Below are 25,531 nucleotides of genomic sequence, written 5' to 3'. Positions count from 1 at the left end.
ATTGGATCTCTCTCTGGACAGGGGGATAAGGGCTAGATATTGGATCTCTCTCTGGACAGGGGGATAAGGGCTAGATATTGGATCTCTCTCTGGACAGGGGGATAAGGGCTAGATATTGGATCTCTCTCTGGACAGGGGGATAAGGGCTAGATATTGGATCTCTCTCTGGACAGGGGGATAACGGCTAGATATTGGGTCTCTCTCTGGACAGGGGGATAAGGGCTAGATATTGGGTCTCTCTCTGGACAGGGGGATAAGGGCTAGATATTGGGTCTCTCTCTGGACAGGGGGATAAGGGCTAGATATTGGGTCTCTCTCTGGACAGGGGGATAAGGGCTAGATATTGGATCTCTATCTCTGGACAGGGGGACCAGGGTAAACCCAGACATGTCATCCAAGTACCTGCTGTTGTTGTGGCCAGTAAGACATGACACCAGACATCTCAAATTGGTTTTCCAGTTCTGTAACAAGCAGATAAAACACTGGAATTGTTTTGCATCTGTGCAGACGAATGTGCTGAGGGTTTAAAGCGGGGCTGGCTGACTGGATGGCTGGCTGACTGGATGGCTGGCTGACTGGATGGCAGGCTGGCTGGCTGGCTGGCTGACTGGATGGCTGGCTGGCTGACTGGATGGCTGCTGGATGGATGGCTGGCTGGCTAACTGGATGGCTGGCTGACTGGATGGCAGGCTGGCTGACTGGATGGCAGGCTGGCTGACTGGATGGCTGGCTGACTGGATGGCTGCTGGATGGCTGGCTGGCTGGCTGGATGGGTGGCTGGCTGGCTAACTGGATGGCTGGCTGACTGGATGGTTGATTGGATGGCTGGCTGACTGGATGGCTGGCTGATTGGATGAGGTTATGGAAAAGACAGACTCCCATGCCGAAAAGGAAGAACGAGGAGGATGCTACAGATGATCTGACCATTGTGAGTCATTGTGCTGACATCATCAACACGCTTTACAGATGGTAATAAGGTCAACAAGTCCAGAGCAGAAATGTATGAAAGCTCAATGATGGTAAGACACACACATAGAGAGAGAGAATTTCTGCTGATGTCTTTTCACCAGCTGTGTGAACAACATGTTTTACTGAAGGGAAAAATAAGTCTACACTATTTTTATCTATAAACTTTGTTAACAACTCAGTTAAACAGGGAATTATTATTGAGAATTTACAGCTCGAAGTGTCCCGTTTTTAAGAACACAGTGTTTCCAGTAGTCGACATAAAAGACCAAACACTACACATTTTTCAGGGCATGGAATCATGCCCTGAGCCGTCTCCATAACAGCTCATTAAAAAAAAGACAATCCTGGGAGAGCATGTCACCTATGATTAAAGCTGTCATTCTTCCACTGGGGATGAATGTGTTGACAGACACACCATCTCTCACACAAGCTGCCCTGCCTTAGCTGTAGTACTGGGGAGAACCACCACCAAATCACCACCTGTCTGTCTGTCTGTCTGTCTGTCTGTCTGTCTGTCTGTCTGTCTGTCTGTCTGTCTGTCTGTCTGTCTGTCTGTCTGTCTGTCTGTCTGTGTCTCTCTCCTCTGTCTATCTGTCTGTCTGTCTGTCTGTCTGTCTGTGTCTCGCTCTCTCTCTGTGTCTCAACTTTGGCAATTGGGGAAAATAATTTCACAAAGTGCAATCAGAGACTAATTGGTTTGTGGACAGGGTGAATACCAACACAACAGTTGCTTTAATCACACTAGTCAGCCAGCCCAGACCAACTCCCAGATGTCTGTTTCTCTTGTTATAAGAGATGACAAATCGCTACAGAAAACAATAATAGTCCAACAAAATTAGTTTGAGCTGCTTGTGACCAACGCTAACACACAGAGAGGAAGAACGGGTCAGATCTGAGTCTAGGAGATTTATTTGGAATACGGGTCAGATCTGAGTCTAGGAGGTTTATTTGGAATACGGGTAAGATCTGAGTCTAGGAGGTTTATTTGGAATACGGGTCAGATCTGACTCTAGGAGGTTTATTTGGAGAACGGGTCAGATCTGAGTCTAGGAGGTTTATTTGGAGAACGGGTCAGATTTGCGTCTAGGAGGTTTATTTGGAGAACGGGTCAGATCTGAGTCTAGGAGGTTTATTTGGAGAACGGGTCAGATCTGAGTCTAGGAGGTTTATTTGGAGAACGGGTCAGATCTGAGTCTAGGAGGTTTATTTGGAGAACGGGTCAGATCTGAGTCTAGGAGGTTTATTTGGAGAACGGGTCAGATCTGAGTCTAGGAGGTTTATTTGGAGAACGGGTCAGATCTGAGTCTAGGAGGTTTATTTGGAGAATGGCAGGCCATGTTGTTGGTCAAACAAACAGAGACAAAGACCAAACTAACACCATTAACTGACATTGACACTGAAGTAGAGAATCAACCTCTTCCTGTATCCTTTTTGATAGAGAGATGTTCTCATTCTAGTTCATAACATGCACTGGGACAGGCATAGAAGAAAGTTGTACACAAACAAGAAACATTTGTACCACCAAGGTCTATTACAACAGTGATCCTCTAAGATGGTTTTTAGTCTCTCTACAGCCTCCAGTTTGTTTTGAATGAACTACTGGGGTAAGCACAGTCACATAGACAAATAAAGAAACTCCAATACTACAGAGATCCTCTAAGATGGTTTTTAGTCTCTATACAGCCTCCAGTTTGTTTTGAATGAACTACTGGAGTAAGCACAGTCACATAGACAAATAAGGAAACTCCAATACTACAGAGATCCTCTAAGAGTCTGTTTGTTTTCAATAGGAGAATCCAAGACGTTACGAGACAGACACTGGCCTAGTTCACATCTACCACTACCTCATCTTTATCAATACATCATCCACTTCATTAGGAGGTCATTTATGAGTGAGTTTAACAGTAATAAACAGACTGTCTGTATGTGAGGTTAACAGTAATAAACAGACTGTCTGTATGTTACCTCCACTGTATTGACATCCTACCATACCTTTGTCTGTACATTATACCTTGAATCTATTTTAAAACCTGCTCCTTTTACTCTCTGTTCCGGACGTCCTAGACGACCAATTCTCATAGCTTTTAGCCGTACCCTTATCCTACTCCTCCTCTGTTCCTCTGGTGATATAGGGGTGAATCCAGGCCCTGCAGTGCCTAGCTCCACTCCTATTCCCCAGGCGCTCTCTTTTGTTGACCGTAAAAGCCTTGGTTTCATGCATGTTAACATTAGAAACCTCCTCCCTAAGTTTGTTTTATTCACTGCTTTAGCACACTCTGCCAACCCGGATGTCCTAGCCGTGTCTGAATCCTGGCTAAGGAAGACCACCAAAAACTCTGAAATCTCCATCCCTAACTACAACATTTTCAGACAAGAAAGAACGACCAAAGGGGCGGTGTTGCAATCTACTGCAGAGATAACCTGCAGAGTTCTGTCTTAATATCCAGGTCTGTACCCAAACAATATGAACTTCTACTTTTAAAAATCCACCTCTCTAAAAACAAGTCTCTCACCGTTGCCGCTTGCTATAGACCACCCTCTGACCCCAGCTGTGCTTTGGACACCATATGTGAACTGACTGCCCCCCATCTATCTTCAGAGATCGTGCTGCTTGGTGACCTAAACTGGGACATGCTTAACACCACGGCCATCCTACAATCTAAGCTTGTTGCCCTCAATCTCACACAAATTATCAATGAACCTACCAGGTACAACCCCAAATCCGTAAACACGGGCACCCTCATAGATATCATCCAAACCAACTTGCCCTCTAAATACACCTCTGCTGTTTTCAACCAAGATCTCAGCGATCAATGCCTCATTGCCTGTATCCGTAATGGGTCAGCGGTCAAACGACCTCCACTCATCACTGTCAAACGCTCCCTGAAACACTTCAGCGAGCAGGCCTTTCTAATCAACCTGGCCCGGGTATCCTGGAAGGATATTGACCTCATCCCGTCAGTCGAGGATGCCTGGTTATTCTTTAAAAATGCCTTCCTCACCATCTTAAATAAGCATGCCCCATTCAAGAAATTTAGAATCAGGAACAGATATAGCCCTTGGTTCTCTCCAGACCTGATTGCCCTTAACCAGCACAAACCAGCATCGAACAGCCCCCGTGATATGCATATTTTCAGGGAAGTTAGAAACCAATATACACAGGCAGTTAGAAAAGCCAAGGCTAACATTTTCAAGCAGAAATTTGCTTCCTGCAACACAAACTCAAAAACGTTCTGAGACACTGTAAAGTCCATGGAGAATAAGAGCACCTCCTCCCAGCTGCCCATTGCACTGAGGATAGGAAACTGTCACCACCGATAAATCCACTATAATTGAGAATTGCAATAAGCATTTTTCTACGGCTGGCCATACTTTCCACCTGGCTACCCCTACCCATACCCTGGTCAACAGCACTGCACCCCCCACAGCAACTCGCCCAAGCCTTCCCCATTTCTCCTTCTCCCAAATCCAGTCAGCTGATGTTCTGAAAGAGCTGCAAAATCTGGACCCCTACAAATCAGCCGGGCTAGACAATCTGGACCCCTTCTTTCTAAAATGATCTGCTGAAATTGTTGCAACCCCTATTACTAGCCTGTTCAACCTGTCTTTCGTGTCATCTGAGATTCCCAAAGATTGGAAAGCAGCTGCGGTCATCCCTCTCTTCAAAGGGGGGGACACTCTAGACCCAAACTGCTACAGACCTATATCTATCCTACCATGCCTTTCTAAGGTCTTCTAAGGTCTTCGAAAGCCAAGTTAATGCGGTCACTCTCCATCTCCACTCCTGACGGATAGGCGATACCCTAAGAAGGAGACGGACTGTTGAAAGAACAGGCATTTCTCAGCCTTGACATACAGGTCATGCTCCAACAGACGACCAAGCACTCTGCGCACCAGGGACACATGCTCGGCGCATGTAGAGGAGTAGATCAGAATGTCATCGATTTACACCACTACACCCTGCCCGTGCAGGTCCCTGAAAATCTCGTCAACAAAAGATTGGAAGACTGATGGAGCATTCATCAACCCGTACGGCATGACGAGGTACTCATAATGCCCTGAGGTGGTACTAAATGCTGTCTTCCACTCGTCTCCATCTCGGATACGCACCAGGTTGTACGCACTCCTGAGATCCAATTTAGTGAAGAAGTGCGCCCCATGCATTAACTCAGTCGCCGTGGCGATCAGAGGTAGCGGGTAACTGTACCCCACCGTCATTTTATTGAGACCTCGATAATCAATGCATGGGTGCAGACCTCCATCCTTCTTCTTCACAAAAAAGAAACTCGAGGAGACGGGTGAAATCGAGGGACGAATATACCCCTGACGCAGGGATTCGGAGACATATGTCTCCATAGCCACCGTCTCCGCTTGCGATAGGGGATACACGTGACTCCTGGGAAGTGCAGCGTCTACCATGAGATTTATCGCACAATCCCCCTGTCGATGGGGTGGTAATTGAGTCGCCTTCTTTGTACAGAAGGCGAGAGCCAAATCAGCATATTCGGCGGAATGCACACGGTGGAGACCTGGTCAGGACTTTCCACCGTAGTAGCACCAACTGAAACCCCTACACACCTACCTGAGCACTCTCGCGACCACCCCGTGAGAGCCCTCTGTGGCCAAGAAAAAGTGGGGTTATGACAAATTAACCAAGGTAGACCCAGCACCACGGGATACGCAGGAGTGTCCATAAGGAAAATACACATTTTTTCCTTGTGACCCCCCCTGTGTCACCATACTCAAAGGAGCTGTGGCTTCCCTGATTAATCCTGACCCTAATGGTCGACTATCTAAGGTGTGAACGGGGAAAGGCACATCCACGGGTACAATGGGGATCCCTTGTCACAATTATCTTCGTCTTCTGACGATAATGCGAAATCGTCGTCTGAAAAGGTAGACCAAAACGCAGCAGGCATGTGGTTGTTCATTTTGGGACATTTATTCACTCCAAAACGAATACAAAAAACAACAAACAAGAAAACGAACGATTTACTGACAGTCTGCAAGGCATAAGGCTCAACACAGAACAATCACCCACGAATCACAAACACAAACACACCCCAATATATGGGACTATCAATCAAAGGCAAAGAGAAAACACCTGCCTTCAATTGAGAGTCCCAACCCCAATTAATCACCCATAGACATACACTCACTAGATTCCACATAGACATACATAAACCTAGACCATAAACCAAAACCCGGAAATACTAAATCAAACACCCTTTAAACAAACACACCACCCTTAACCACATAAAACAAATACCCTCTGCCACGTCCTGACCAAACTACAATACTAATTAACCCTTATACTGGCCAGGACGTGACAGTACCCCCCCCCCTTAAAGGTGCTAACCCCGGAAGCACCTTTAAAAACAAAAAACAAAAACAAAACAACAACCCCAAACAACAAAACAAAAATTCCCCTCTACTAAAGGGAGGGAAGGGAGGGTGGCTGCCGTCAACGACGGCACTGTGCTACACCCCCCCTCCCCAACCCACCTATATCAGGAGGTGGCTCCGGTTCTGGCCGTTCCGGGCAGTCGGGCCACTCTGGCAGGTCGGGGCAGTCTGGCCAGTCTGGCAGCTCGGGACAGTCTGGGCAGTCTGGCAGCTCGGGACAGTCTGGGCAGTCTGGCAGCTCGGGACAGTCTGGGCAGTCTGGCAGCTCGGGACAGTCTGGGCAGTCTGGCAGCTCGGGACAGTCTGGGCAGTCTGGCAGCTCGGGACAGTCTGGGCAGTCTGGCAGCTCGGGACAGTCTGGGCAGTCTGGCCACTCCGGCAGTTCAGGGCAGTCTGGCCACTCCGGCAGTTCAGGGCAGTCTGGCCACTCCGGCAGTTCAGGGCATTCTGGCCACTCCGGCAGTTCAGGGCATTCTGGCCACTCCGGCAGTTCAGGGCATTCTGGCCACTCCGGCAGTTCAGGGCAGTCTGGCCACTCCGGCAGCTCCGACGACTGTTGACTGGCGGGCAGCTCCGACGACTGTTGACTGGCGGGCAGCTCCGACGACTGTTGACTGGCGGGCAGCTCCGACGACTGTTGACTGGCGGGCAGCTCCGACGACTGTTGACTGGCGGGCAGCTCCGACGACTGTTGACTGGCGGGCAGCTCTGACGACTGTTGACTGGCGAGGCTGGGTTTACGCACTTGAAGGCTAGTGCGGGGAGCGGGAACAGGACGAGTCGGACTGGGTTGACGCACTTCCGTGTCCGCACGAGAGACAGGAGCTGGAAACCCAAGGCTATGGAGGCGCACAGTCGGTCTAGATCTTACCTCCTGCACAACCCGCCTTGGCTGGATGGAAATAGTAGCCCTGTACGAGCGGGGTGCTCGTACAGGGCAGACTGGGCTGTGCAGGGGCCTGATGGTAGCTGTGCATAGAGCGGGAGTTGGGTAGCCTGGTCCTCGGAGGCGTACCGGCGACCAGATGCGCTGCGCAGGCATCCTCCTACCAGGCTGGATGCCCGCTCTAGCACAGCACCTGCGACGGGCTGGAATAACTCGCACCGGACTGTGCGTGCGTATGGGTGAGATAGTGCGCTCCTCAGCGAAACATAGCGCTCTCCACCCCATACGCTCCTCCATATAAACACGGGTAGCTGGCTTCCGGCTCTTCCTACGCCTAGCCAAACTACCCGTGTGCCCCCCCCAAAAAATGTATTGGGGGTGCCTCTCGTGCTTCTCCCTCAGCGCGTCCATGGCCTCGTACCTCCGCCTCTCTGCCTTGGCTGCCTCAATTTCCCACTGCAGGCGGCGATAATCCCCAGCCTGGTGTCAATGTCCGGCCCCGTCCAGAACTTCCTCCCAGGTCCACTTCTCCCGCCAGTCCAACTCGAAGTCCCTCTGCTCCTTCCTTTGCTGCTTGGTCCATAGTTGGTGGGTGATTCTGTCACAATTATCTTCGTCTTCTGACGATAATGTGAAATCGTCGTCTGAAAAGGTAGACCAAAACGCAGCAGGCATGCGGTTGTTCATTTTGGAACATTTATTCACTCCAAAACGAATACAAAAAACAACAAACAAGAAAACGAACGATTTACTGACAGTCTGCAAGGCATAAGGCTCAACACAGAACAATCACCCACGAATCACAAACACAAACACACCCCAATATATGGGACTATCAATCAAAGGCAAAGAGAAAACACCTGCCTTCAATTGAGAGTCCCAACCCCAATTAATCACCCATAGACATACACTCACTAGATTCCACATAGACATACATAAACCTAGACCATAAACCAAAACCCGGAAATACTAAATCAAACACCCTTTAAACAAACACACCACCCTTAACCACATAAAACAAATACCCTCTGCCACGTCCTGACCAAACTACAATACTAATTAACCCTTATACTGGCCAGGACGTGACATCCCTAAACTATGAGCAAAAGCTTGATCAATGAAATTCCTAGCCGCGCCTGAATCTACTAGCGCCTTATGCTGGGAACGCGGGGAAAAATCAGGAAAAGTAACAGACCCAAATATAAGTGCAAGAGAGGGCTCTGAATGAGAATGGTGCCTACTCACCTGGGGTGGCGCCAGAGCGCCCTGCCTGTTACCTCGATTCCCAGAGGAACCTACCCGGCACCAACCAGCAGTGTGACCTCTGCGGCCACAGATGGTGCGCGAGCGGGAATCCCCTCCTGTCTCCCTGTGCACCCCCTCTCCCAGTTCCCTGGGTACCAGACCCCGATCTGGACGTCCGCGAGCAGCCAGCAGGTTGTCCAGCCGGATGGACAGATCCACCAGCTGGTCGAAGGTGAGGGTGGTGTCTCTGCAGGCCAGCTCCCGATGGACGTCCTCACGCAGACTACAACGGTAATGGTCAATCAGGGCCCCGTGATTCCATTCCGCACCGGCTGCCAGGGTCCTGAACTCCAGGGCAAAATCCTGCCTCAGATGGTAGAGGCACTCACCCACCACTCTGCCCTCGAGTGGATGGTCAAAGACTGCCCGAAAACAGTGGGTGAACTCCTCATAATGGTCCAACGCCGCATCATCTCCTCCACACACAGCGCTGGCCCACTCCAGGGCTCTCCCGATGAGGCACGAGACGAGGGCGAAACTCTTTTCACGGTCAGATGGAACTGGGTGGACCGTGGCCAGGAAAAGGTCTAATTGTAGTAGGAAACCCCGGCAGGTGGCAGCACTTCCGTCGTACCCCTGAGGCATGGATAGACGGATGCCACCGAGTTCAGGTTGAGAAGGGGCGCTCAGGATAGACCCCAGTTGGGCTGGTGGAGGCGCTGGAAAAACTCTGTCTCTCCCAGTGGTCCATATTCTGGACAACGCGATCCATGGCGGCGCATAGATGGTGAAGCTTCTCCTCATTCTCCTGGACGCGCTCCTCCACCTCCATGTCCGGGGTACCCTCTCCTGCTGACTTCATATTTTGGTCCGAAATTCTGTCATCGTCGTGTGTGTAGGTGGCAAGGAAGTCAGGCGCAGGAGAAACCAACTTGGTATAACTGGAGTTGTTTAATAAATAATAAACAAACACGAACTCCAAAACCAACATACATAAAAATAACATGGGTAAAAATACCCGTAGCTCACCAATATAAAATACACTAAATCAATAACAAACAAAACAATCTTGGACAAGGACATGAGGGAAAACAGAGGGTAAAATACACAACATGTAATGAATGGTATTGGAAACAGGTGTGTAGGAAAACAAGACAAAACCAATGGAAAATGAAAAATGGATCAGTGATGGCTAGAAGATCAGTGATGTCGATCGCCGAGCACCACCCGAACAAGGAGAGGCATCGACTTCGGCAGAAGTCGTGACAAGTATTTGTACTTTGCACATTCACCTACTGCAAATCTATAATTCCAGTGTTTTACTTGCTATATTGTATTTACTTGGCCACCGTGGACTTTTATTGCCTTTACCTCCCTTATCTCACCTCATTTGCTCACATTGTATATAGACTTATTTTCTACTGTATTATTGACTATATGTTTGTTTTACTCCATGTGTAACTCTGTGTTGTTGTATGTGTCGAACTGCTTTGCTTTATCTTGGCCAGGTCGCAGTTGTAAATGAGAACTTGTTCTCAACTTGCCTACCTGGTTAAACAAAATAAATAAATAAATAAATGTGTCACAGTTGTCGTAAGGATTGGACCAAAACACAGCGGGAATATGTACACTGATCTTCTTTTTATTTTGAAGAAGGAGAAACAACTAAATACGTATACAAAAAAGAACAAAACAGTCCTGTCAGGTGCAACAAACACTAAACAAGGAACAACTACCCACAAAATCCCATAGAAAAAACACCCTTCTTAAATAGGACCTTCAATTAGAAGCAACTAGGAGCAGCTGCTTCCAATTGAAGGTCAACCCAACAAACACCACATAGAAACAGACATACTAGAACTAACATAGAAATAGACTAAGAAGAACATAACCCAACAAACCCCATAACACTCTAAACAAACACCCCTCTTAAAACAGAACATAGCCCAACAAACCCCGAAACACTCTAAACAAACACACCCCTGCCACGTCCTGACCAAACTACAATAACAAATAACCCTTATACTGGTCAGGACGTGACAAAATGTGAGGTTAACAGTAATAAACAGACTATCTGTATGTGAGTTTAACAGTAATAAACAGACTATCTGTATGTGAGGTTAACAGTAATAACAGTCTGTCTGTATGTAAGGTTAACAGTAATAACAGTCTGTAAGTATGTGAGGTTAACAGTAATAACAGTCTGTATGTATGTGAGGTTAACAGTAATAACAGACTATGTATGTGAGGTTAACAGTAATAACAGACTGTATGTATGTGAGGTTAACAGTAATAACAGTCTGTCTGTATGTAAGGTTAACAGTAATAACAGTCTGTAAGTATGTGAGGTTAACAGTAATAACAGTCTGTATGTATGTAAGGTTAACAGTAATAACAGTCTGTAAGTATGTGAGATTAACAGTAATAACAGTCTGTATGTATGTGAGGTTAACAGTAATAAACAGACTGTCTGTATGTGAGGTTAACAGTAATAACAGTCTGTAAGTATGTGAGGTTAACAGTAATAACAGTCTGTCTGTATGTAAGGTTAACAGTAATAACAGTCTGTAAGTATGTGAGGTTAACAGTAATAACAGTCTGTATGTATGTAAGGTTAACAGTAATAACAGTCTGTAAGTATGTGAGATTAACAGTAATAACAGTCTGTATGTATGTGAGGTTAACAGTAATAACAGACTATGTATGTGAGGTTAACAGTAATAACAGACTGTAAGTATGTGAGGTTAACAGTAATAACAGTCTGTATGTATGTGAGGTTAACAGTAATAACAGACTGTCTGTATGTGAGGTTAACAGTAATAACAGTCTGTAAGTACGTGAGGTTAACAGTAATAAACAGACTGTAAGTATGTGAGGTTAACAGTAATAAACAGACTGTCTGTATGTGAGGTTAACAATAATAACAGTCTGTAAGTATGTGAGGTTAACAGTAATAAACAGACTGTCTGTATGTGAGGTTAACAGTAATAACAGTCTGTAAGTATGTGAGGTTAACAGTAATAACAGACTATGTATGTGAGGTTAACAGTAATAACAGACTGTAAGTATGTGAGGTTAACAGTAATAACAGTCTGTATGTACGTGAGGTTAACAGTAATAACAGACTGTCTGTATGTGAGGTTAACAGTAATAACAGTCTGTAAGTATGTGAGGTTAACAGTAATAACAGACTGTAAGTATGTGAGGTTAACAGTAATAACAGTCTGTAAGTATGTGAGGTTAACAGTAATAAACAGACTGTAAGTATGTGAGGTTAACAGTAATAAACAGACTGTCTGTATGTGAGGTTAACAGTAATAACAGTCTGTAAGTATGTGAGGTTAACAGGGACCCACTCTGAGCTCTCCCAGGCCCAGAAGAATCACCATGTGGCGCTTGTTTGGACGTTTTAGGGCCCAAAAGCCCCAGACTGCTCGACTCCCTGATTACAACGAATCATGGTGTCAGAATTGGATGGGTAAAGAGTAGTTTAATAAACCATTAGCTCATTGGCTGAACACTTTGCTTCTCCCTCTGGCCGCAGGCTTTGTTGCACAGGCTTTCCCTGGCGTGGCGAGCCATATGTTTGTGCGTGCTAATGACTATGATTAAGGAACCTGGATTAGGTCTTGTCAAAAACTCAGTGGTTTACGACACACACACGCACAAGCTCACAGAGACACAGAGAGAGAGAGAGAGAGAGAGAGAGAGAGAAGAGAGAGAAGAGAGAGAAGAGAGAGAGAAGAGAGAGAGAGAGAGAGAGAGAGAGAGAGAGAGAGAGAGAGAGAGAGAGAGAGAGAGAGAGAGAGAGAGAGAGAGAGAGAGAGAGAGAGAGAGAGAGAGAGAGAGAGAGAGAGGAGAGAGAGAGAGAGAGAGAGAGAGAGAGAGAGAGAGAGAGAGAGAGAGAGAGGGAGAAGAGAGAGAGATGAGAGAGAGAGAGAGAGAGAGAGAGAGAGAGAGAGAGAGAGAGAGAGAGAGAGAGAGAGAGAGAGAGAGAGAGAGATGAGGGAGAGAGAGAGAGAGATGAGGGAGAGAGAGAGAGAGAGAGAGAGAGAGAGAGAGAGAGAGAGAGAGAGAGAGAGAGAGAGAGAGAGAGAGAGAGAGAGAGAGAGGGAGAGAGAGAGAGAGAGAGAGAGAGAGAGAGAGAGAGAGAGAGGGAGAGAGAGAGAGAGAGGCCTCCCAGTCACAGCTCTGAAAATTAGCCATCTAATGTTTTTCTCTAGCTGTACAGAAACCATGAGCAAAGTTGTGTACATTACTACTCTCCTAAATGTTCCTGAAATGTAACACTAAAGAGCTGTCAATGACAGACATTAGATCCAGTGCTTGACCAAGCCTTGAGGCCATCAGTCTTGTATGAGGTATAAACAGGGATGAACTAACTATAGAAACAGCTCAGGTGTGTTCAACACTTGGACTGATTTAGAACCCATTCCACAATCTGGGATTTACAATGGATGCACCAATTCTTTAAAGAGGGAGGTTAAACCCCATCAGCCCCATCACAGTGAGCCCTTCCTCACAGAGACGTACTGGCTATCTAGGATCAGACCCCCCTGAGGGAACAGAGGCCTGCTTCTCCCATGGTGCAGTAATTTAGAGAGAACAGAGGCCTGCTTCTCACATGGTGCAGTAATTTAGAGGGAACAGAGGCCTGCTTCTCCCATGGTGCAGTAATTTAGAGAGAACAGAGGCCTACTTCTCCCATGGTGCAGTAATTTAGAGGGAACAGAGGCCTGCTTCTCCCATGGTGCAGTAATTTAGAGAGAACAGGGGCCTGCTTCTCCCATGGTGCAGTAATTTAGAGAGAACAGGGGCCTGCTTCTCCCATGGTGCAGTAATTTAGAGGGAACAGGGGCCTGCTTCTCCCATGGTGCAGTAATTTAGAGAGAACAGAGGCCTACTTCTCCCATGGTGCAGTAATTTAGAGGGAACAGAGGCCTGCTTCTCCCATGGTGCAGTAATTTAGAGAGAACAGGGGCCTGCTTCTCCCATGGTGCAGTAATTTAGAGGGAACAGGGGCCTGCTTCTCCCATGGTGCAGTAATTTAGAGGGAACAGAGGCCTGCTTCTCCCATGGTGCAGGCATTTAGAGAGAACAGGGGCCTGCTTCTCCCATGGTGCAGTAATTTAGAGGGAACAGGGGCCTGCTTCTCCCATGGTGCAGTAATTTAGAGGGAACAGAGGCCTGCTTCTCCCATGGTGCAGGCATTTAGAGAGAACAGGGGCCTGCTTCTCCCATGGTGCAGTCATTTAGAGGGAACAGGGGCCTGCTTCTCACATGGTGCAGTAATTTAGAGGGAACAGGGGCCTGCCTCTCCCATGGTGCAGTAATTTAGAGGGAACAGAGGCCTGCTTCTCCCATGGTGCAGTAATTTAGAGGGAAAAAGGGCCTGCTTCTCCCATGGTGCAGTAACTCAGAGGGAACAGGGGCCTGCTTCTCCCATGGTGCAGTAACTCAGAGGGAACAGGGGCCTGCTTCTCCCATGGTGCAGTAACTCAAAGGGAACAGGGGCCTGCTTCTCCCATGGTGCAGTAATTTAGAGAAAATAGAACAGGAGATGCCGTGTTGTTTCATGACATACAAACTGTCACTAGAAGAAAAATATATATTTTAGTCTGGACAATATCAATAAACCAACCGGCACAATAGAGGCAAAGCACTGTCAGGATGCATCCATTCCATACGGACAGTTAGAGCTGAGAATAGAGGACAGAGAAGAGACTGGAGGGAACTAATCCTACTTGGGCCAAGTCATGTTTTTCTCTCAAACCTAATAAGATTGGCATTAGCCCACATCTTTCCATGAAATCCCTGTTCTCCTTCTCCTTGCTCTTCCTCTGCTCTGTGGCTGTGTCCCAAATGGCACCCTATTCCCTATAGGGCTCTGGTCAAAAGTAGTGCACTATGCAGGGTGTCAATTGGAATGTAACCTGTGTGTACAGTGCAGAGGGTTTATCTGATCCTGGGGAGGGGGGCAGTCAGTCAGTCACAGCAGACAGATTAACCGCCCAGTTCTGGCCTTCTCTAAGTGGATGATGACTCTCCTACTACTCACTAAGTTGACAGCCACCTGTTGCCCCTCACAGCAGAACAGAGTCCCTCACAGCAGAGCAGAGTCCCTCACAGCATAGTAGAGTCCCTCACAGCAGAGCAGAGTCCCTCACAGCAGAACATAGTCCCTCACAGCAGAGTAGAGTCCCTCACAGCAGAGCAGAGTCCCTCACAGCAGAACAGAGTCCCCCGCAGCAGAGCAGAGTCCCTCACAGCAGAGTAGAGTCCCTCACAGCAGAGCAGAGTCCCTCACAGCAGAACAGAGTCCCTCACAGCAGAGTAGAGTCCCTCGCAGCAGAGCAGAGTCCCTCACAGCAGAGTAGAGTCCCTCACAGCAGAGCAGAGTCCTTCAGAGCAGAGTCCCTCACAGCAGAACTGAGTCCCTCACAGCAGAACAGAGTCCCTCACAGCAGAGCAGAGTCCCTCACAGCAGAGCAGAGCAGAGTCCCTCACAGCAGAACAGAGTCCCTCACAGCAGAGTAGAGTCCCTCACAGCAGAGCAGAGTCCCTCACAGCAGAACAGAGTCCCTCACAGCAGAGTAGAGTCTCTCACAGCAGAGTAGAGTCCCTCACAGCAGAACAGAGTCCCTCACAGCAGAGTAGAGTCCCTCACAGCAGAACAGAGTCCCTCACAGCGGAACAGAGTCCCTCACAGCAGAGCAGAGTCCCTCACAGCAGAGCAGAGCAGAGTCCCTCACAGCAGAACAGAGTCCCTCACAGCAGAGTAGAATCCCTCACAGCAGAGCAGAGTCCCTCACAGCAGAACAGAGTCCCTCACAGCAGAGTAGAGTCCCTCACAGCAGAGTAGAGTCCCTCACAGCAGAACAGAGTCTCTCACAGCAGAGCAGAGTCCCTCACAGCAGAGCAGAGTCCCTCACAGCAGAACAGAGTCCCTCACAGCAGAACAGAGTCCCTCACAGCAGAGTAGCCTGTTTGTACTGTAGGTGAGGTGGTCACTGATCAACAGCTCGTCCAGTCACTAAGACCACATTGGGAGCAAAACTTTTTAGCGGCCCCCTTCTTGACAGCACAGAGAAATGTACGTTTTAGATTTAATTTCGTACATTTCTACACATTTTGCCATGGGGTGTAGAAAAATGTTGCAGTATTAAAGCAAGTTCGTTGCAATTCTATTCATTTTGGCAAAAGGTGGAGAGAAATGTTTTTAATGCTGTTTTTAATATGATATGTAAGTGAGACTGACCAACAAAATCAATGAGGGACCCCCGGCCGGTGATTAAACCATGATTACTACTCTTAGATATCTGGTCGCTAGACTAACTTACCAATGTAAAAAGTGTTAGCTGACATGGACTAATTGACTGACTGTCAGTGACTGACTTAACAAGAGAACAAACTGCTGATCCACAACCACATTTAGAAATGTCACCTTGTGTATTCTACTATTCTAACTCTCAACAGTAAGTAGAGACCCTCCTGAGTTCCTGGTCTTCAACAGGCCGCCAGTTGGCCATCACTGCTCTACATGGTTTCTGTCTGTACGCTCATTAAACCGCCTTCGATATGATGGAATCTATGACACAGAAGTCCCCTGGAGCAAAGTCAGTTAACTAACAGTAAAAGCCAACAGATACAATACTGTTTTAAATGACAAAATCAAAGTGCCAGGAAATAATAGGAAGATAGGAGCGCTTCATATGAAATAAATCCACATTGTACTCTGCATGCACAAACAGGACCTAGGCAGGTTAGGTTCACCTGGCAGGCTGGGCTAGACTAGAGCTGTCTTGCCTCATGTCTCATGTCTTGCCAATAGTTAAAAGACAGTATTTTTAGGGCTCGAAAAAAAACTCCCAGTAAAAATAAAGAAAATCAAGTGGAGTTTCCTAATGTTTCCATGATACATATCATGCAAGCAGCAGGTATAATGGATTAGCAGAGAAAACGACTGCCATAGTTTCTGAAAATCATAGCCTGGATTTCACACAGCATTTCAAAGTTATAACGCCTCTGTCCTTGCCTTGGTACACTTAAATAACACTTTTAAAAAAGGCCAAATTAAAATCTGACAGCTCGTGGCTTAATGGCTTTTCCAGGCTAACCCTGCTGAGTTATTTTAACCCTGGCAGCCTGGAGAGGAGAGGAGAGGAGAGGAGAGGAGAGGAGAGGAGAGGAGAGGAGAGGAGAGGAGAGGAGAGGAGAAGGAGGCCCTGTGTGTCTGCAGGAGAGAGCCACGTGCACTCCTCTCCATGGTCTCTGTCACTGGCTGCATCTCAAATGGCACTCTATTCACTACACAGTTCACTACATCTGGGCCCTGGTCAGAGAAGAAGAAGGTGGCAGTTGGGACGCAAACAGAGTCAACGTGCAGCAGCCTGCAGCACTGCCTTGCTGCCAACCTGCACAGAACAGAGCACCTTGGTATATGGGCACGCAGGGATCCCCAGAGCACAGACAAGCTCTGACTCATCATTAAGTGAAGCAGGCTGGACGTGTTTGTATTATAATACTTATTAAAAACAATTATGTACTTAAATGTATTACACACAACCTATGAATGCACTGTTTCACTTTGCTACTGCTGTTGAATGTGATGTGGAGGGCAGGTTTGAGTCAGGTTTAGACTGGGACATAACTGGGCTAGTCTCTCACTAACTATCATTTAAACCAGTATTTTAGAGCAGTTCTCTCTCTCTCTCTCACACACACACACACACACACACACACACTCCTCTCCAAGTCCTCTCCAAGGCCGAACGGTCAGGTAATAGTGTGTCTGAGAGACAGGACAGGACATCAAGATAAATCAGGAGGAGGAACGTGTTCCCAACTAAACACAGTATTAACATCCACATGGAAACAGTGAGCTCAACACAGAAATATACAAAGAAATAGAATGACCGTGACCCAAACAATAGCTTTGACTGATTTACTAAGTGTGTGTGTGTGCGTGTATATGTGTGTGTGTGTGTGTGTGCATGTGTGTGTGTGTGTGTGTGTGTGTGTGTATGTGTGTGTGTGTGTGTGTGTGTGTGTGTGTGTGTGTGTGTGTGTGTGCGTGTGTGTATGTGTGCGTGTGTGCGCACGCGTGTGTATGTGTGTGTGTGTGTGTGTGTGCGTGCGTGTGTGCGCAGGCCTATAATCACTCTACTTATTTCCTCTCATTATGAGGCCTGTTTTATTGACGTAGGAATCAAGGGTGGAACGCGTTAAAACAAGGCCATAAAACATGATGGAGGGAAAGGGAAACGTCTCCAAAAGAACCAACATAACAACCTCTATGCTTTCCTCACTCTCCCAGAGGGTTTCATCTTTTCAGATTCATCAGCCGATGCAGTGGAACACAGTGGAGAAGTGGCAGACGATATCATGATGATATAGAGTAGTTGACTGCACAGTGACTTTGGCTCTTTAGAAATACCATGTACACTACATATACAAAAGTATGTGGACATGCCTTCAAATTAGTGGATTTGGCTATTTCAGCAGTTGCTGACAGGTGTATGAAATGGAGCACACAGCCATGCGATCTGTAAATTCCAGATTAGGCAATGTATTATTATTATTTTTAATAATAATAATTATTATTATTACTAACTAATATATATTATTATTATGTATTTTATATTCTAATGTATTATTATTATGTGTTAGTATTATTATTATGGAATATCATTATTATGTGTTATTATTATTAGCATTATTATGTATTTTTATATTATAATGAATTATTATTATGTATTATTATTATTATGTATTATTATTAATATGTATCACTTTTATTTTTATGTATTCTTTGTATTATTATTATGTATTATTATGTATTCTTCTTCATATGCATTATGTATTATTATTGTTATGTTTTATTATATATTATATATTATAATGTATTATTATTATGTGTTATTACTATGTATAATTAGTATTAGCATTTTTATTATTATTACGTAATATAACTATTATGTATTGTTATTATGTATAATTATTATTATGTCATATTATTATTAGTATGTAATATTATTACGTATTATTATTTGTATGTATTATTATTACTATTATTATGTATTATTATTACTATTATTATATATTACTATTATTATGTATTATTACTATTATTATGTGTTACTATTATTTGTATTATTACTATTATTATGTATAATTATTATTATGTATTATTATTTTTATATAGTATTATTACTATTATTATGTATTACCATTATTTGTATTATTATTATTGTATTATTATTATTATCTATTATTATTATCTATTATTATTATGGATATTATTTTCATTATTATTATTATTATGTATTATTATTATTATTATGTATTATTATTATTATGTATTACTATTATGATGTATTATTTTTATTATTATGTATTATTATGTATTATTATTATTCATTATTATTATGTATTACTATTATTATGTATTATAATTTTTTATTATTATTATTATGTATTATTATGTTTATTATTATCAGTTATTATTATTATGTATTATTATTATTATGTATTACTATTATTATGTCTTATTATAATTATTATGTATAACTATTATTATGTATTATTACTATTATTATGTATTACCATTATTTGTATTATTATTATTTGTATTATTATTATTATTATCTATTATTGTTATTATGTATTATTATTATGGATATTATTTTCATTATTATTATTATGTATTATTATTATTATCTATTATTATTATTATGTATTACTATTATTATGTATTATTTTGTTATGTATTATTATTATTCATTATTATTATGTATTACTATTATGATGTATTATATTTTTGTTATTATTATTATGTATTATTATGTTTATTATTATTAGTATGTATTATTATTTTTAGTATTATTATTTTAATTATTATGTATTTTTTATTTATTTAGTATTATTATTATTATTATGTATTATTATTATTATGTATTACTATTATTATAGTTATTATTATTATGTATTATTATTTTTATTATTATTATTATTATGTATCATTATTTTTATTATTATTATGTATTATTATTTTTCTTATTATTATGTTATGTATTATTAGTTGCATTATTATGTATTATTATTAATATTTGTATTATAATGTATTATTATAATTATGATTATTATAATGTATTATTATGATGTATTATTATTATGTATAATTATTTGTATTATTATTTGTATTACGACTTATTATTATTATTTGTATTATTATTATAATGCATTATTATTTTTATTATTATTATTATGTTATGTATTATTTACTGTACATAGCAGCTGTGAGTGATAATTTTCAATCATCCAATAAGCAGTCAAACAGACTATATATTCTAATGAGATGTGCAGGTGATGCAGCAGAGGTTGACATTAGCAACACTGTCTGACTCCAGATACCTCCACATTTTACAGTCGCAACTTAAATACCCACAATGCTTCCAAATGAAAAGACAGTGCTTCAAAATGAAAAGTGTTTCACTCACCGATACAAGCGTGAACTCTGACAGATAACTGTGTCCGGAGGATGATGCTGTGCTTCTTGCCTCTTCTGATGAGAAAGACAGACAGACAGAGAGAATGAATTTTAATAACTTTGTTCCACAACACAGTGACCCTATGTAAATGAGTTACATTTGATGTTAAAAATTAATTTGTCTGACTTCACCTTTTAAAAAGCATACAGAATAAAAGCTCGTTTTGGTTGGAAAACGGTTTCCTGCTATTTAACCTTAAGGACCTCATATTCTTGGACCCCAGGTTTCTAAACTGAAGACATATAATACTGGAATGTGGGGGTTTATGAACGAGGTCTCCAGTTGTGACAGCCAGGCGTGTACATAGCCTACTGTATCATTAAACTTTCCATATGGTCTGATGCAGAGAGGTATGGATATAGAGATAAACATCAACACTCTGGGTGAACTACTTTCAGAGGGCTAGATCGAATCACTGTGGAGGAGGCAAGCTTTCACAGGGCTAGATCGAATCACTGTGGAGGAGGCAAGCTTTCACAGGACTAGATCTAATCACTGTGGAGGATGCAAGCTTTCACAGGGCTAGATCTAATCACTGTGGAGGAGGCAAGCTTCACAGGGCTAGATCTAATCACTGTGGAGGAGGCAAGCTTCACAGGGCTAGATCGAATCACTGTGGAGGAGGCAAGTTTTCACAGGGCTAGATCAAATCACTGTGGAGGAGGCAAGCTTTCACAGGGCTAGATCTAATCACTGTGTAGGAGGCAAGCTTTCACAGGGCTAGATCTAATCACTGTGTAGGAGGCAAGCTTTCACAGGGCTAGATCGAATCACTGTGGAGGAGGCAAGCTTCACAGGGCTAGATCGAATCACTGTGGAGGAGGCAAGCTTTCACAGGGCTAGATCAAATCACTGTGGAGGAGGCAAGCTTTCACAGGGCTAGATCTAATCACTGTGTAGGAGGCAAGCTTTCACAGGGCTAGATCTAATCACTGTGTAGGAGGCAAGCTTTCACAGGGCTAGATCGAATCACTGTGGAGGAGGCAAGCTTTCACAGGGCTAGATCGAATCACTGTGGAGGAGGCAAGCTTTCACAGGGCTAGATCGAATCACTGTGGAGGAGGCAAGCTTTCACAGGGCTAGATCGAATCACTGTGGAGGAGGCAAGCTTTCACAGGGCTAGATCGAATCACTGTGGAGGAGGCAAGCTTTCACAGGGCTAGATCTAATCACTGTGGAGGAGGCAAGCTTTCACAGAGCTAGATCTAATCACTGTGGAGGAGGCAAGCTTTCACAGGGCTAGATCGAATCACTGTGGAGGAGGCAAGCTTTCACAGGGCTAGATCGAATCACTGTGGAGGAGGCAAGCTTTCACAGGGCTAGATCTAATCACTGTGGAGGAGGCAAGCTTTCACAGGGCTAGATCGAATCACTGTGGAGGAGGCAAGCTTTCACAGGGCTAGATCGAATCACTGTGGAGGAGGCAAGCTTTCACAGGTAACCGTAGTGGTAAAATGCTACTCAATACTATGCTACCCTGAATACACTTGAGTTACTATGAACAGAACTTATGTATAAATATCTAGTTTCACACTTGTCTTTATCCAAATCCTCTCCTCCCCCAAAGCAATCCCATGACAACAATGTCTGTTGAGGGACAACAGAGGAGACAACAGAGGAGAGAACTAAAGGGGGTGGCACCAATGTCTCCCAGGTTGTTCAAATACACAGAGATCGACTCTGCCTCCCATCTCCATGGAGACAAGGTCATAGCCCCTGTCAACAACAACAGAGCTTCCCCAGTGACAATCCTAAACAAGGACAACAAAAACATCCCTGACAGAATTGTGACAAACTGTGCTATGGGGGTTTGTAGATGAGAGCCATCCTGAGGATGACAGCCCTCACATTCTGAAAGAAAACAAATGTTGAAATCAACCAGCAGGAGAAGCGTGCAGACAACCCCCACACAGACATAACACCAGACACCACCGTACCAGGCCCAACAGATAAGTCCAAGCGGTACACACAAACACACACAAACATCCAAACACATACACACACAAGCACAGCAGGTAGGCTTGCACAACAGTCCTGTCCGATTCAGCTCTGTAACAAACCCCCTTTTGTGTGGCCCTCACAATGGAAGTGTGATGCTCCATTCAGTCTGCAGTGGCCCGGTGCCAACAGTAGAGGGTCACCATTAGAGACATTAGACACAATACCCCAGCACTGGATCACACCGAGAGCAGACTGAAGTAGGCCCTGGGGCCTGGGTGCACGCTCAACCCTGTGGACCCTGCAGTGCACAATCAACTGCAGAGAGGGGGAGAGAGACAGAGACAGACAGAGAGTCATAAAGTGTGAGAGAGAGAGAGAGAGAGAGAGAGAGAGAGAGAGAGAGAAAGGGAAGAGAGAGGGACAGAGAGAGAGAAAGGGAAGAGAGAGAGAGAGAGAGAGAGAGAGAGAGAGAGAGAGAGAGAGAGAGAGAGAGAGAGAGAGAGAGACTGTCACCAACCAAGGAGGGCCTACAGCAGCACCTAGATCTTCTACACCGATTCTACCAAACCTGGGCCCTGACAGTAAATCTCAGTAAGACCAAAATAATGACGTTCTAAAAAAGGTCCAGTCGCCAGGACCACAAATACAAATTCCATCCAGACACAGTTGCCGTAGAGCACACAAAAAACGATACATACCTCGGCCTAAACATCAGCGCCACAGGTAACTTCCACAAAGCTGTGAACGATCTGAGAGACAAGGCAAGAAGGGCATTCTATGCCATCAAAAGGAACATAAAATTCGACATTAGGATCTGGCTAAAAATACTTGATTCAGTTACAGAACCCATTGCCCTTTATGGTTGTGAGGTCTGGGGTCTGCTCACCAACCAAGAATTCACAAAATGGAACAAACACCAAATTGAGACTGTGCATGCAGAATTCTGTAAAAATATCCTCTGTGTACAACATAAAACACCAAATAATGCATGCAGAGCAGAATTAGGCCGATACCCGCTAATTATCAAAATCCAGAAAAGAGTCGTTAAATTCTACAACCACCTAAAAGGAAGCGATTCCCAAACCTTCCATAACAAAACCATCACCTACAGAGAGATGAACCTGGAGAAGAGTCCCCTAAGCATGCTGGTCCTGGGGCTCTGTTCACAAACACAAACACACCCCACAGAGCCCCAGGACAGCAACACACTTAGACCCAACCAAATCATGACAAAACAAAAAGATAATTACTTGACACATTGGAAAGAATTAACAAAAAAACTAAACAAACTAGAATGCACTAGAGTACACAGTGGAATAATACCTGACCACTGTGAATGACCCAAACTTAAGAAAAGCTTTGACTATGTACAGACTTAGTGAGCATAGCCTTGCTATTGAGAAAGGTCGCCATAGGCAGACCTGGCTCTCAAGAGAAGACAGGCTATGTGCACACTGCCCACAAAATGAGGTGGAAACTGAGCTGCACTTCCTAACCCGCTGCCAAATGTATGACCATATTAGCGACACATATTTCCCTTAGATTACACAGACCCACAAAGAAAACAAACCTGATTGTGATAATCTCCTGGGTGAAATACCACAGTGTGCCATCACAGTAGCAAGATTTGTGACCTGTTGCCACAAGGAAAGGGCAACCAGTGAAGATCAAACACCATTGTAAATACAACCAATATTTATGTTTATTTATTTTCCCTTTTGTACTTTAACCATTTTCACATCGTTACAACACTGTATATATACATAATATAACATTATTTTATTTTTTGTATTTATTAATTATTTTTTATTTTTTCACCTTTATTTAACCAGGTAGGCCAGTTGAGAACAAGTTCTCATTTACAACTGCGACTTGGCCAAGATAAACCAAAGCAGTGCGACAAAAACAACAACACAGAGTTACATATAAACAAACGTACAATCAATAACACAATAGAAAAAATGAATAATTTTTTTTTTAATAATCTTTTACAGTTTGTGCAAATGAGGAAGAGTAGAGAGGTCAGGCAATAAATAGGCCATAGAGGTGAAATAATTACAATTTAGCATTAACACTTTAGTGATTGATGTGCAGATGATGATGTGCAAATGATAATGTGCAAGTAGAGATACCGGGGTGCAAAAGAGCAAGAAGATAAATAATAATATGGGGATGAGGTAGTTAGGTGTGTTATTTACAGATTGGCTGTGTACAGGTACAGTGATTGGTAAGCTGCTCTGACAGCTGTTGCTTAAAGTTTGAGAGGGAGATATAAGTCTCCAGCTTCAGTGATTTCTGCGATTCGTTCCATGCATTGGCAGCAGGGAACTGGAAGGAAAGGCGGCCAAAGGAAGTGTTGGCTTTGGGGATGACCAGTGAAATATACCTGCTGGAGCGCGTGCTATGGGTGGGTGTTGCTATGGTGACCAGTGAGCTGAGATAAGGTGGGGCTTTACCTAGCAAAGACTTATAGATGACCTGGAGCCAGTGGGTTTGGCGACGAATATGTTGTGAGGGCCAGCCAACGAGAGCATACAGGTCGCAGTGGTGGGTGGTATATGGGGCTTTGGTGACAAAATGGATGGCACTGTGATAGACTACATCCAGTTTGCTGAGTAGAGCGTAGGAGGCTATTTTGTAAATGGCATCGCCGAAGTCAAGGATCGGTAGGATAGTCAGTTTTACGAGGGTATGTTTGGCAGCATGAGTGAAGGAGGCTTTGTTGCGAAATAGGAAGCAGATTCTAGATTTAATTTTGGATTGGAGATGCTTAATGTGAGTCTAGAAGGAGAGTTTACAGTCTAACCAGACACCTAGGTATTTGTAGTTGTCCACATATTCTAAGTCAGAACTGTCCAGATTAGTGATCCTAGTCAGGCGGGTGTGGGCAGCAATCGGTTGAGGAGCATGCATCGTTTTACTAGCATTTAAAAGCAGTTGGAGGCCACGGAAGGAGGGTTGTAATGGAATTGAAGCTTGTTTGGAGGTTAGGTAACACAGTGTCCAAAGAAGGGCCAGATGTATACAGAATGGTGTCGTCTGCGTAGAGGTGGATCAGAGAATCACCAGCAGCAAGAGCGACATCATTGATATATACACAGAAAAGAGACGGCCCGAGAATTGAACCCTGTGGCACCCCCATAGAGACTGCCAGTGGTCCGGACAACAGGCCCTCCGATTTGACGCACTGAACTCTATCTGAGAAGTAGTTAGTGAACCAGGCAAGGCAGTCATTTGAGAAACCAAGGCTAAGAATGCAGTCATTGACAGAGTCAAAAGCCTTCTCCAGATTGCATAGTGGAGAAGGTACGGTGGGATTCGAAATGGTAGGTGACATGTTTGTTAACTTGGCTTTCAAAGACTTTAGAAAGGCAGGGCAGGATGGATATAGGTCTATAACAGTTTGGGTCTAGAGTGTCTCCCCCCTTTGAAGAGGGGGATGACCGCGGCAGCTTTCCAATCTTTGTGGATCTCAGACGATACGGAAGAGAGGTTGAACAGGCTAGTAATAGGGGTTTCAAAAATTTCAGTGGAT

The 25,531-nt window shown here is 44.2% G+C and overlaps 1 protein-coding gene across 1 annotated transcript in view; it reads right to left on the bottom strand.

The window, feature by feature from the left end:
• The window catches only part of LOC115177013 (FH1/FH2 domain-containing protein 3), a 227,461-nt gene that overhangs the window by 160,193 nt on the left and 41,737 nt on the right, over positions 1-25,531 (bottom strand). The window contains exon 3 of the mRNA XM_029737456.1: positions 20,005-20,069. Coding sequence (XP_029593316.1) covers positions 20,005-20,069 — 65 coding nt within the window. The remainder of the gene's footprint in view (positions 1-20,004; positions 20,070-25,531) is intronic.

The sequence above is a fragment of the Salmo trutta genome, chromosome 37 (assembly GCF_901001165.1).
Source record: "Salmo trutta chromosome 37, fSalTru1.1, whole genome shotgun sequence".
NCBI classification, from domain to species: Eukaryota; Metazoa; Chordata; class Actinopteri; order Salmoniformes; family Salmonidae; genus Salmo; species Salmo trutta.
The sequence above is the reverse complement of the archived record's forward strand: the minus strand, read 5'-3'. Positions and strand labels throughout refer to the sequence as shown.